This window comes from Agelaius phoeniceus, chromosome 8, assembly GCF_051311805.1.
Source record: "Agelaius phoeniceus isolate bAgePho1 chromosome 8, bAgePho1.hap1, whole genome shotgun sequence".
Classification (NCBI taxonomy): domain Eukaryota; kingdom Metazoa; phylum Chordata; class Aves; order Passeriformes; family Icteridae; genus Agelaius; species Agelaius phoeniceus.
In genome coordinates, this window is record NC_135272.1 from 28086081 (window position 1) to 28099728 (window position 13648).

Below are 13648 nucleotides of genomic sequence, written 5' to 3' on the forward strand. Positions count from 1 at the left end.
ACTGAATATTTTTTATTAGTGCATTATTAAATCTGCATGTTATTATGTTTGGTTTGCCTTTTATTCATCTGCACTGGATGATACCCTTTAACCTGGAGGGCCAGGGCTGACTCCACTAGTGTGTGAAGTTGTCTATTGATTTTCTTGAATGAGAACAGTGGCGCATCTCCGGCCGGTGGCTTGTAACACATGTGGCCACTCTGCTGCTGGAGCATCCCGGAGAAATGAGTGCAGAAACCTAATTGGTTGTGTTTTCTTTCCCTTTCTGTTTCCTTGCAGTGTTCAAAGGGTGATGATGCTCCAGTAATTTTCCCCGCTCCATTCCTAGGCATCGCTTTGCTTTCCTTCCGGGGAAGATCGTTCTGCTTGTGATCCTGCTGAGGAAAGAGTCTCCGATGGACTTACACCGGGCAGCATTCAAGATGGAGAACTCACCCTATCTCCCCAACCCACTGGCCTCCCCAGCACTGATGGTTCTCGCCTCCACTGCCGAAGCCAGCCGTGATGCTTCCATTCCCTGCCAGCAGCCGAGGCCTTTTGGGGTCCCTGTGTCAGCAGATAAGGACGTGCACATTCCCTTTACCAATGGCTCATATACTTTTGCCTCCATGTATCACCGCCAAGGCGGGGTGCCGGGGGCATTTGCGAACCGTGACTTTCCTCCATCCTTGCTTCACCTTCACCCCCAGTTTGCACCCCCCAACCTGGACTGCACCCCGATCAGTATGTTGAACCACAGCGGTGTCGGGGCTTTCCGCCCCTTTGCATCCACTGAAGACCGGGAGAGCTACCAGTCAGCCTTTACGCCGGCCAAGCGCCTGAAAAACTGCCACGACACTGACTCACCCCATCTGCGCTTCTCGGACACTGATGGGAAGGAGTACGAGTTCGGCACCCAGCTCCCCTCCAGCTCCCCTGGCTCCCTCAAAGTTGATGATACAGGGAAGAAGATATTTGCTGTTTCTGGCCTCATTTCTGACCGTGAGACCTCATCCAGTCCTGAAGACCGAAGTGACAGATGTAAGTACCTCTGTTGACTTGGTGGCTCTTTAATTGTGCCTTGTTGAGATACGCAACAGGTGATTGCCCCACAGTGCTGTGAGACTTGCTGGAGGCTGAGGCAAAGCAGCCTTTCCTGCCTGCTGAGCTCAGCCATGCAATATTGCCTTGTTCTTTCAAAAGGATATTGACAGATTTTAAGGTGAAGTGCTCTTGAAAGAAGCTCACCTTCCAGCACATAGCTGGAGAGGTGATGTTGACCTTGCAGAAAGCTGTCCATGCACCAGTGTGAGGCTGTAGGTGCTGGTACATGTATATGTGTAAAGAGGGATGCAGCTGGAATGTGTAGCCAGGAACTTTCACAAATCTTGCAGCAAGCATGTGCTCCCTTCTTCTTCAGGTGTTTCTTTCTGACCTTTTCTTCATGCACACCATTTTTAGAGCAAACACATTACCGACCATCACAATTCATGTCTCAGCTTCGGACAAAAGTACCTTTTCCTCTGGTTAACTTTAGAATATTGTTGGCCACTGATCTCCTTCTTTAAGACAAATACAAATTGTTTTTACAATTCAGTAAGTTGTTGTATCATGTGTCTTCCCTGAGCGTTTCCCCCATTTTGGTGCCCATTGAAAGGTGATAGGCTCTTTCGCAAGCCAGTTATTGGACTGAAGGAACCCAGTCCACTTGTTCATGACTGTAACTCCCTGTTCCCCCATCACTTTGTCCCTTTTGGAGTTGTCTACACAGAGGGGCAGAGCTGTCTTCATGAAGGGCAGGCTTCCAGGTTTGCAGAGCTGGGAGGTGACCCACGATGGGGAGTGGTCTGGGGTCAACAGAGCGTGGTACCCCAAGGAAGAGCACTAACTTATGATTAGAGTTTTCCTGTAAACCCAGACATGTAATCAAGGAGTGAGTGGTTTGCTTTTCACATGGGCTCCTTTGTTCTGTTGAATTTTATTAATAGAAAACAATTTTATTATTGTTGTTGTTTTTATTATTACTTTTTTCTTTTAAACAAAAACCTGCTGCACCGTTGCTTCCTCTCCCTTTCAGATGTGATTTTTCTTCTCCCCTTTATGATACCAAGGAGAGTAATAGAGACATTGTGGCTCTCTCTCCCCTGTCGGCGCTGCTTCCTCAGGCTGTCTCCTTGAATTAGGCACTGTGCTAACTTACCGGCGCTAAAAGACATCTGCCTAAACCCAGCGTACCTTTTCAATAAAAGTCATCATAAAATCAACCTGCCTTTTAAATCCATCGCTCTTTGGTTTTGAAATATGCTGCAAGTGTGTCTTTTATTGTCGGCGTTTGCGAGGGTAGGACAATTCCCACTGATGGCAGGAGCCGTGTATTTCTTGCAGTACCGGTGTGATCTCTTGTGTCTCTCCCCCTTCTCCTTCTGATCCACCCCCGACCGTGCTACTTTTTGTGCTGTGAGCTCCTTTCATTGTTCAGAATCTCCTCTCTCTCCTTTTGGGTCTGTAGGAAAAGTGGCTGTAGGTGGGAGCGTATGAGGATGTGTGGAAGCTGGTAATATAATTATCCGTGGGGGAGGCAGGTGAGATGGCAAGGCTTAGAGACATCTTTGTTGATGCTCTTTCCCTTATCGATATAACCTGGCTGGGAAAATGAAGCTTGCTCAAAAGAGTACTCCGAGAGATAGCAGCCGAGGAGAGGGTCCGCTGGCTAAATGAATTTAGAGCACATCAGCTGCTATGGATCTTGCTGGCAAAATCCTGTCAGATACCCCATTTAAAGAAGTAAATCTGTTAAATGAATTAGACCACATGGAGCACAGCTGCGGACAGACAGACGCATCCGCATCCATCGCCGTGCCTCGCCTTTGCCAAGAGCGTGTGCCGAACGCGGGGCCGCTCCTGCTGGGAGCAGACGGGGCTTTGCAGACACAGGCAGGTTGACACCGAGTGCCAGTGCTGCTGCCAGGGCCGTGGCAGGGGACTTGCCAGGGAGAGGAAGTGGAATAAAAACTTTGCAGGCAGCTTGGGAAACTTGGGCAGAAGTGGAAGGTGTTTTGTTGTATTGTTTTTGTTACCATGTTAAATTTCTTTAAGATGCTTTTCTGCACGGTAGAGCAGGGCAAATGCAACATCCCTGATACTTTATCAACATTAAAATTTTTCTGTAGCTACCAGGATGATGTATACTAAATACATCTGTTGGCTCTGTATTATATTCCCATCACATATAGATACTGCATGATGGAAACTTCGCTCCATTAAGACAGCGAGTTTATTTGGTGTGTGCATACACACGTATGGGTGTGTTTGCTGAAGGCTGAGAGCAAGTTGTGGAGCTTTTAGAGGATCCTAATGGTCTTTGATGCTGGCCATCAGAAAAGAGAAACTCCTGAAGTGATGAATTTGAGAGATCACAGATTGCAGATAGAATGGTGATCCTCTTTTGCATTAGCATTTGCAGATACATTTTTGAAGCTTCTGTAGAAATGTGTACTCTAGGGGTTTGTTGTTTCCGAGGAGTTTTGTGGATTCCTTGTGTAACTGTTACACATAACGCTCTGTAAAAGCTGCCTACTTGTGCTCCTTATGGAGCAGGTAGGTGGCTGTAGCTTCAAGGTAAAAATGTAATTAGGCTTTTCTATGACTGCAAGGAAAAATTGTAAAATTTTCTTAGATCAGCAACACCTTCCCATGTCTAATGGGTGCTTTTCAGGTTTGCAGAGCTTCACTGTTTTGGTGTATTTTTCAGATTGCTGAAAGGGTTTGTGTTACATGGAAGCTGAATTACTATGATTGCCCTGTGTGGTCTTCTGTTCCACTGTACAGGAGCCTTTCTTGAATAGATCATTAAATATTTGTTTCACCTCGTAGCTTAAATGGTGATTTTCCAGACAAACTCCTTCTCCCACCCCCCTTTTTTTTCAAATAAAAATGTAATCACTGAGTTTTAATTTCCCTGAAAAATAGGTTTTTGCTTGGAAGGCTTTGCAAGAAAACAAGGATCAAAGTGAGACAATTGCACGTCAAAGAGTGTTTGGAAGGTGCTTATTTAGTCCTCTGCAGCATGGGAGGAAAGTCTCAGCCTGCTTTCACTAGTGGAAGAAATTCACAGAATTCAGTAAAATTATTTGTAATATGTTCCAGAGTATTCCAGATTGGCACCTGGCCCCATAAGAGATATGTTCATGCAGTAGAGGTTGCTCAGCCCTTTGCATAAACCTTCCCTTACTTTTAGAGCAGGATGGTGCTTGGACCCATAGCAGGCATCCCACAAAGGGACAGCACCTTTGGGGTGCTTTCGGGTGGGACTGCACTCTCTGTTAATCAGCAAATTGGGCTGAGATGTCTGCATTTAGGTAAGTTGTCTCTTGCTGTAAAATGTGAGTATTCAGGACATCCAGAGGGATGGAGTATACAGGGAACATGTGGAAAAGTGGAGCCTTTCCAGGGATAAGCAGACTTACCTTGTACTGGATGGGCCCATTCCCTTAGGTGCTTACTGAGAAAAATAATGTCATTTGTTAGAGTTTAGGAGCTTCTTGTAAAGCATGTGTTAAAGGCACTGGAAGACATATTTTATGGGTTTGCTTTAATAAGCGTACAATAATTGAGATTCCTAGAAGGAGTGGAAATAAATGGCATGTTCCTTTCTGCAAAAGAGATCTATAGCCCTATTTTAAAATCAGAGGAAAAAAAAAGATTCCTGCTTTTTTACTTCTAATAAAACGTGTCTCAGTGTCCTTCAGTCATAGTACCCAGTTCCTGTGGCATTGCTTTCCCACAGAGTGGCAGGCAGAGGTTGGTGCCAAAGTGGGACCTCCTGGCAAAGGGCTGGACCTTGTCAGAGCAGAGACCTCTGCCATCCCTGCAGGGCAGCCCGTGCCCCCAGCCTCCCTGGGACCACAGAAGATGGTTTCCCATTACTGTCTGCTGCTTGGTCTCCATCACGTGCTGTCTGTGACTAGTGGTGTGAAGGTGATCTTCTACATCCTGGCCACTGATTCAGTTCCATCCTCTGGCCAGAGTCTGGCTCTCCAAGTCTCAGTTTCCCTGCTTCTGCTGGTGGCCCTTGCCCAGCTCCTGCTGTGCCCAGGAGATGAACATTTGAGTTGGGAGCAGTCTGGGACCCTTGCTCATTCCTTGGGTCTGCTGAGGGTAGCAGAAGTGATTATATTAACATTATTTTGATTATTATTATTTTTGATAATCATATTTCACCTTGGACATTGTGCTGCAACTGATTTCTTGTCTGCAGGAGAAGTTGTGTGATGTATTTGTGAGCTCTTTGTTACACTTTGGGGTTTTAAAGAACATCTCTAACATGGAGTTAGTTTTCCTTTTGAAACAACTGGTTTGTTATTGATCAAATGTAAATTTCACTTCAGGTGATGGACATCAGGGCTATGATGACCACAGCATGAATTCCTGAGTAATGTGGTGCTTTGGAAATCAGATCAGGGCTGTCTGTGCAGTCACCCACCTGCTCAGACCCGTGCTGGGATTTGTGTTATGACCTATGTAGAGAGCTGTGTGTTTCTATGTACATGTGCTGGGGGGAAGAGGGTTTTGGTTTTCTGTGGCGGAACAATGGATTGGAGGGGGAATGCACATGTCCACACATCCATTGCTCACAACTCTTCCCTCCGGGATGCACCACTTCCAAGGCTGGTAAAATTTGGGGTCTAATGTGAAGTGGTGCTTTGTCACTAAATCATATTCAGCTACGATCATGGGAAATCACAAGTTTAACTCTGCTTGTGAAATAATGAACTAAATCAAGCGGAATGTTTCTTTCTGTTGTGCAGTGCCCTGTGCGATGTAGGAGTGAAGAAGCAACAGTGGAATTTTGGAAGGGCTGGGCAGGCAGATGGGCAGTAGCAGGGATGACGGCCATGCATCCATCCCTGTTGCTCCACCAAATACACACCATCCTTGTGGAGTAAAGTGTGCTGCATGGAGGTCTTGGAGCATGCAGCAATCACCTCCTTTTCCTGCTTTTCTGGCAACAACCTTCCCTCTCCTTCTGCAAACTGTTGCCGAGACTCCTTTCCGTGCTGTTCGGCTTAATTGTCTTGTCGGGATAAAGAAATGTTTGAACAGTTAAAAGTGGGGAAGGGCTGGATGGGAGCAGCCCCTGCCGGCTGCGGGGCCATCTGGCCTCCCTTGGATCTGCCGGTCTCCAGTTTATATTTCTCTTTCTGTTATTTGGGGCTATCTGGCGCACTCGGAATACCTAATCACCATGGTGAGAGGAGGGATAGGGCTGCCTCCCCCGGCCTCCCCTTCCCAACAATTGTCATGCAGACCCCGGCCGGGCGCTGCTCCTCGCAGCCCTCATTTGCTGTCCTCGCCCGCTCTCAGCAGAAGGATGGCTTTTAATTGATCGTTTGAGGGGGAGGGCTGGGGCTGTTTTCTCCTCCAAAATGTTTCCCCATGCAGCCGCTGCCATCCGGCCAGCCTTCATGTCATCTCTGCCATGCCAGAGATGCCTCGTGCCCCCTCTCTTCCTTTTTGGACTCCCCGGGAGCTGGTGTAACCACTGTCTTCAGAGTGCTGAGCAACACAGAAATGTTATATTTATCCATCTCCTGCTGGAGAGACGGGCACGGACGCAGTAAATATTTATCGCTCCTCTTTTGCCCTGTGTGCCTGGATGCTGGCAGGAGGGTACTTACTGTACAATTGCAGGGAAACCCCCCCACCTTTCTCAGTATTTCCCATCAAAACCACGGCCCCCAAACCGCTGGCCAAACCTCGCTTTTCGAGAAGGAATGAATCACATTAAATCTTCAGCCCCATCGATCAGACGAGGACTGCTGTCAGAGGATTGCGGCAGGAGAAGCGCAGGCAGACTCGGTGGCTGCCGTGCTGTGCTGGGGATCGGGAATCCTGACCCCGGGCATGCCTTGGAGTCACGGTTTCCCGATCCCTAACGCGGGAGCAGCGATACCTCCCTCACAGCGGAGCGTGCCGCTTTGATATCTTCTGACAGAAGACGCTAGGCAAGGGCAAAGTATTAGTATTATTAATATAGTACAGTTAGTAGAATATTATGAACTATTATAAATCATTACTGCTAAACTACAGTTATTAAAGGAAATGACCAAAGTGCACTTTGCGAGCCAGGATCTCTGACAGTTAAAACATTGTTTTATTATTTTACTTGCTAACTTGCAAAATTCGAGAGTTAGCAACAGTTTCCTGGTTGATTGGTGGTGATTGCATAAGGAATGGGAAGAAGCAGGGGGGAAGGCGAACATTTCAGGAGAGAGAGAATAAGCATTAGTGCCTCTGTGATTTATTTTCCTTTCCTTGATATTTTGAAGGTCTTGAAAGAAAGAGGCATACTCAGGCATGGGCCTAATCCTGCTCTGTAGGACTGAAAGTGTTCAAGGCGACAAGGTCTTAATGTTTCAGGAATTCCCCAATGAAAAAAACAGAAGTGAAGGTGTTAGTGAATTGCTGCTGGTTGTTATTTGTTTGATATCATTTAGACAAGTCCCATTAAATGCTAGCAGCAGATTCATTTTTTTCTCTTTGTTTGCCTTCCAAGGAGTAGAAAACAGACATAATTATATTTTACGTGAGACTGTAAGATTTCCTCTCATCTCTTTTTTCTGGCTAATATCTGCAGCTATAAAATAAATTCTTTTTGTGCATACATGGTGCTAGACTGAGGTAAATAACTGTCATCTAAAATCTGTCTAACCTTAATCTGCATCAAGAGCACTATAGAGAACTGTACCCATTTGTATAATATTAAGCTTTATTTTTATTATGGATTTCTAATGCAAATTCATAGTGGGAATGAAGTTGTTTCCTTTTAATACCATATTCCAAGAAAAGCAGCCATTGATAGCAAATTGTGATGATTTTTATCCTCTGGTTCATGTCACTGGTGGTCTTCTATCATGTCAATGTGCCTGATAGCCTGTGAATGTTTCACCTCTCTTCTTCAGGGTGGAATAGCAGATTTGGAGACTTTTGAGGACATTTTTCAGCTATGCAGAGCAATTGAAATTCTTCAGAAATAATGGATTTCTATTTGGGAAATTTAATACAGGATCAGGTTCCTTTACAGCATCCTCTGGGAAAGGGCATGTGCATCTTTGTAAATCTACACATGTAAACTGTATATGTCTCTTTCTCCCCTTTCATGCAACATCACTGTTTGTCTGCTTGGCTTAGCTGGCCTGAGTACAGAAACTCACAGGTGACAGACATTTGGGACAAATTCATCACCATGAATTCAGTTTTTTTTACAACTGAATTATTTTCCTGCTGTTGGTCAGGTATTGGGTATTTGCTGGCCAGATTGACTCAGCCCTCAAGTCAAGGAAAGCTCTGGCTGAAAAAGTACTGCTGGGATTGGTACTATCTGTATCTGTCCATTTCATCTTTGTTCTGTCTTTTAAAAACATGAGGGTGGTCATGATAATCTGAGAGTTCTTCTTAGCCGTCACTTTCTTCTCTCCTTTGACCATTTGTTGGTGTCTTGAATTGCAGCAGTGGCCTGAGCAACAGAAGAGGGGGAAAAACAATGCTGAGGAGGAGCAAAGCAAGGAGAGATTTATTGTCCTAAACACAGATAACATGGGAGGGAGTCCTGCTGAAAGCAAAACTGCTCATGGAATTCAGGTGTGGGACACTTCCATCGTATTTTTCCTCACTTGGGACATAGTTTCTAATCAGTATTGCTTTAGAACCTCCATTTCTTGTTAACTTCAGAATTCAGCTTTCTCACTGAACTGCAGAGCAAGAATGTGTTTTGTGCTTTTTCTTGTGAATCCTGGGCTGCTCTGAAGTAGGAAAAGGAAGGCACCAAGCGTCTCTGGATGCTCCTAAAAGGAAGAGCTGGAAACTGTGTCCTTGGTATCCCCCAGCAGCTGAATCTTAACTATATCTTGCCAGAGTAACCACATGAAGTTTTCAATTTAGAAGGACCCAAGAGCTTCTGCATATGAGCTTTTCTCAGGTGCAATCCTTCAGTGTTACCTGGGCTTTCTCAATGAGCAGTGCCACAGCCCTGGACAGGGTGAGGCTGGCAGGACACATCCAGCTGGGCTGGCTGGCAGGGCTGGCTCCCCAAGCACGGGCTTGTTCTTTGGGAGGCAGGTGAATGCTTCCTGGCACTTGTATGGAAACTAAATCAGAAAGCACTGGGAAGAGCAGCTGGGGTGAAGGCTCCCTGTGACAGCCTCCCCAAAAGCAATTGGTTTTGTAAACAGAGCAACAAGTAAAAGGGCACTGCCCTGAAGGACCCATTTCTTCCTACTGGAATTTTTGGGACTTTGATTTAAATTAAGGTGTTTTTAATTAAAAAGGGCTCAACCTTTTCATCTGATTTTTATATTGTTTTCATGCGCTTTAGGAAACAACTTGCAAAGCCATTTAGAATGTGAAATTGTCTGTCCTGTAGCATCCCTCGCTATCAGGAGGCATAGGATAATCATCCCTCATTGCAGAGAGCCTGCTTGGCAGTTGTGCAGGGATGAGAAGAGACCAGGGATGGGAAGAGACCCAGTACCAGATCACAGCTCTGCCTTGTTCTCCAACCTGGCTTTCAATATTGAAGATTTCTTTAGGAGTCAGTCCTGTTCGGGGGGATGCTCCACAAAATTCCCTCCCGCAGGCCCCAGGTGAGCTCCCACGTTGTTCAGGAGGTGATGAGAGGGTGTTTGTGAGTGGAGATGCGGAGGGTGAGTGACACCCTGGGTGCTGCACCTCTGGCTGGGTGAGTGAAGCCTTATCAGGGTGGCCTGGCCGTGCTACAGCAGAGCTGCCCCGCACCCAGCCCAACCTTTGGCCTGCGCAGGCCAGAGGGAGCCTTGTCTCCCTGTCAGTGTTTGCAGTGCGGGGAATCTCACAAGGGCCATCTCACCGTGGCTGTGGATGGGTGGAAGGCCTGGGAGCTGGATATCAGTGCAGGTCAGAGGGATCCAAACTCCACAGCACCATCAAGGGGGCTGCAGAAGCTCATTTCCTTCCCCTGTTTATTCTTCTGACTGCAAACCAGCCTCACTTCATATTTCCAGCACTAGAGGTGGGATATAGGCCTCTAGCAAAATCCTTAGCCAGGGTGACAGCTTTTACCTCCTGAGCACTTGTCTTCAGCTTGCTGAGGAGGCAGCTTGACCACTGATGCTTTTTTTTTTTTTTTTTGCTGGGGAGATGAAGGAGCAATCAGTGACCTGGATAACCCTGTGCTGAAAAGGAGCAGAGGAACTTAATGGTTACAATCAAAAAGTTGCCAGCCTGAGTGGATTCATACATCAGGAGGTGCCCCTTGGATGAGAGAACGGGAGAATGGGCAGTCAAACTCTTACAGCCCTGCTTCTTTGCCCTCAGATTTGCACTTTGCTCAGCATGCAGCCTGTACAGGACAGCTGGCATTGCTCCTGCCAGCTCTGCTCCTTGGGACTGATTCTGCCGTCTGTGCTGCTCCTTCCTTTCTGCATATTTAGGTTTGTGCACAAAAGTGTTGCTCTCAAAGAGCTGTTTTGATTTCTGAAGGGGGGAGGTGATGGGAGCCTGCCTTCGCTGCAGATTTGGGACTAACATGTTCAGGGAAGCTGTGTTGAAGGCACAGGGACATTCAGTAGTGCGGGGAGCAAGGCATCTGCAAACCAGAAATTTAATGTCAGCAAGAGGTGTTAGAGAGAGTGTGAAGTAGAAAAATGCTCTAAGTTATTTCTGTCTTAATTTGGCCAATGTGTTGTGTCCAGTCCCACATTTGGTCCAGGACTGAAATAAGTATGATGATATTTGGATCAGGACTAGGATATACTGGAAAAAGTAAGCTATGAAAGTCTGCAGATCTCTGTCTCCGTCAGCCAGAAGTAATGTTCCCACCATCTCGTTATTTTCCCCTCTTAAAATGAAAACAATGAGTTAACTGTGGAAACAGGGGAGGATTGTATTAGAGCAAGACAGAGCTGGGCAGAGAGAACTTGCATTGGCTTCACTCGCGTGTAACAGAGATGTTGTGGGTGTAGGAGCCTGGGGAAGCTGTGTATGGTGTTACCCAGATCAGCTCCCAGGTTTGTGGCACATCTCAAAGAAGAAAGAAACTTAAGCTTAAAAAAAAAGCTTCACCTTTGGTCATCTCTTTGGGAGCACTGTGAGGACCCAGTGTGTGTCTCCCACCTGGGCGCCCACCCTGGGGCGTGGGCACGTGCTGGTGAAGGCTGGGGAAGGTTATGGTGTCAATGAGAAACATCTGTGTGTGTGTTCTCCCAGATGTTGCCAGTTGTGTCTGGCTTGTTAGCTGCACCTGGGCAAAGAAGAAAAGGAAACCCCCGGGTGGTGTGATGGATTTTGCAGAGCCTGGGAGGAGAAGGCAGTTAGACACCACTTGCTGATAGTCCCTCTGCTATGTACTCAGGTGGCTCACTGACACTTGGGTGATCCAGGACCCACATTTTTCTGCATCTAAGGAAATGTGTCATCAACTTGTCACATACCGATTCTCTTACTTGTGTTGCTCGTTTCTAGTTTGACTGGTGGGGAGGTATTGAAGATGAAGGACACAGTTATTGGCAGAGCTGAGCGTGCCTAATCCTCGCAGCCATGCGGAGCAGGAAGAGGGAAGGGCTGCCTGGGCAAAGCCCTGAGCATAGGTTGTGCTTGTGCTGTGGACTCTATTGACCTTGGACAAGCGGAGTAATTTCTCATCGTCTGTCTCTAAAGCAGGGATTATGATATTCTCCAGCTGAGGGTGGTTGTGGTCGTGTTTTGTAGTGCCCAGATCCTCAAGCAGTGGTCATAAGCATGGTGCCTGGATTGAAAAGGCTGCGTAGGGGGAGGGATGGAGGCTTGTTTAATAAACATGACAAATGGGATTTTTTCCTGAGGAAACAGTTGCCAAATATTTTTTTTTTAAATGCAACTTGGATGAACAGCTGAAATCAGTGGCTAGGAATTGTAGAGAAAGAATTTGGGGTAAAAATTTGGAGTAAGGTAGATAAAAGCGAGAGATAAAAGAAATAATGCAGGGAAGGATGAGTAATCAACATTCTTGGAGTGAAGCGCAAGCTCTGGCTTCCTTCCTGAGCAGTAAAATAAAATTTAAAAAAAAGTCTTTAGAACAACAAAACTCTGGACGCGCTGGTTTCCTTCCTGACAGGCCCAGCCTGGTGGTGTTTCGATGAGTCCTCATTGGCAACCAGGGCTGATCTAAAGGCCAAAGGCAGAAAGATGGGGGGGAAGGGAGAGGGATTTAACTCCTTGAGCTCTGCTGGAAAAACAGAGATCTCCTGCTTTGTGTGGGTTCCTTTTGCTGTTGCTGGAATACAAACAGTGCTCACTGTGGCTCAGAGGTCTTAGAGGTGATGGGGTGACAGGGTGGTGGGTACATCTACCCAGGTGCTTGGTCACACTCAGATTTTACAAAACAAAAGTCAGTATTTTTAATCCTTGTGGACAAAATTCCTAAGTCTGTAAGTGGTACAGCAGCAGCGAGCAGCAGGGGAGTGGACTAGTCACTCTGCTATTGCCATCTCAAGGATGCTCAGTTTACTTGTAGCACCCAGTTTATAGTAAAGTGCTGCTCCAGTCCCTTTTGTCAGCAGATTTCCTGGCTGGGAAGGAGCTGCTGGGTGCAGGATAGCCTCTCGTGCCCCAGAGGCTCTGGGCAGCTTGCAGGGAGCTGGGAGTATGGGAGGGGAGGCTGTGTGTGCTCTAGACAGGTTGAATGGCTCAGGCAGAGCTTGTTTTGCAACTAACTCTCTGAGCCTCGCCGCTCTCTGCAGGGTTCCCCTCTCTGAAAGGTCGAAGCTACTTCTTAATTCTCAGCAGCTGACAAAATATTTATTTTCAGGTACTTAAAATATTATAATTTGAAGTGGAGTCCAGCCCCTGGCTGGAGTTGAGCTTTTGTACTAACAGCTTCAGTGAAATGCCTTTTTCCTCCTACAACTTGCCAACAAATGCTTGGAAAATAATTGTGGGACAGTCATCCTTTTAGTGAGCAGATCAAGAAGATTTGAGACTTGCCAGAGACTTTCAAAGGACAGGCCAAAGGTTCAAGTTGTTGCCAGTTCTATTTGTCTTAGCCTTTATACTTACTTGTGTGTCATTAATTTCATCAAATGTCTGTGGGTAAAAGGCACCCAGCAGGCTGCTGCTTTCGCCGAGCTCTCTGGGTGTACTTGGACACCTCTTGGGAAATAAGCCCACCTTTTTGTCTAGGGAGAGAGATTAATCCCAGCACAGCTGTAGCAGAAAGAGGCTTACCCACTAACCTGACACAGAGATGGCTGAGCTGGGGGGGCAGGACCCTGCTGTCTTCTCTGCTGCCTTTTTTAACTGGTTGTGGCAGAAACAAGTGAATAGGGATGTGCATATGAATGATGCTACCTCCCTGCTACTGTACCTACAGCTCTTATAGAGACCTGCAGAAATAAAATGCCACACTTGAATTTTCTGGAAGTTACTGAAATGAGGGCTCAGCAAGAAGGAAAAGCGACCAAAGGCCAGGCAGAAGGGACCTCAGTGTCCTGGGTGTCGTTGCTGGCCCTGCTGTTGGGTCCTTGGGATGACTGTCTCTGTTTTGAGCTGCTGGCAGATTGTTCTGTTGATTTTGGTAAGCAGGGCATCACTGCTGAGCTCTTTACAAGGGCTGTTGTTGCTAGATTAACAACTCTGTTGGCTGTCCTCTCCTGGGGGC

At 46.7% G+C, this 13648-nt stretch overlaps 1 protein-coding gene across 3 annotated transcripts in view; it reads left to right on the forward strand.

Annotated features, from left to right (window-relative positions):
* The first annotated feature begins 359 nt into the window (after positions 1–359).
* RNF220 (ring finger protein 220) overlaps positions 360–13648 on the forward strand; it is a 211032-nt gene continuing 197743 nt past the window's right edge. Inside the window, exon 1 of one of the 3 annotated variants that reach the window (XM_054637882.2) lies at positions 360–1020. In XM_054637882.2, coding sequence (XP_054493857.1) covers positions 396–1020 — 625 coding nt within the window. In that variant the 5' untranslated portion in view covers positions 360–395. The remainder of the gene's footprint in view (positions 1021–13648) is intronic. The other 2 variants (XM_054637883.2, XM_054637884.2) reach the window with 2 other exon arrangements.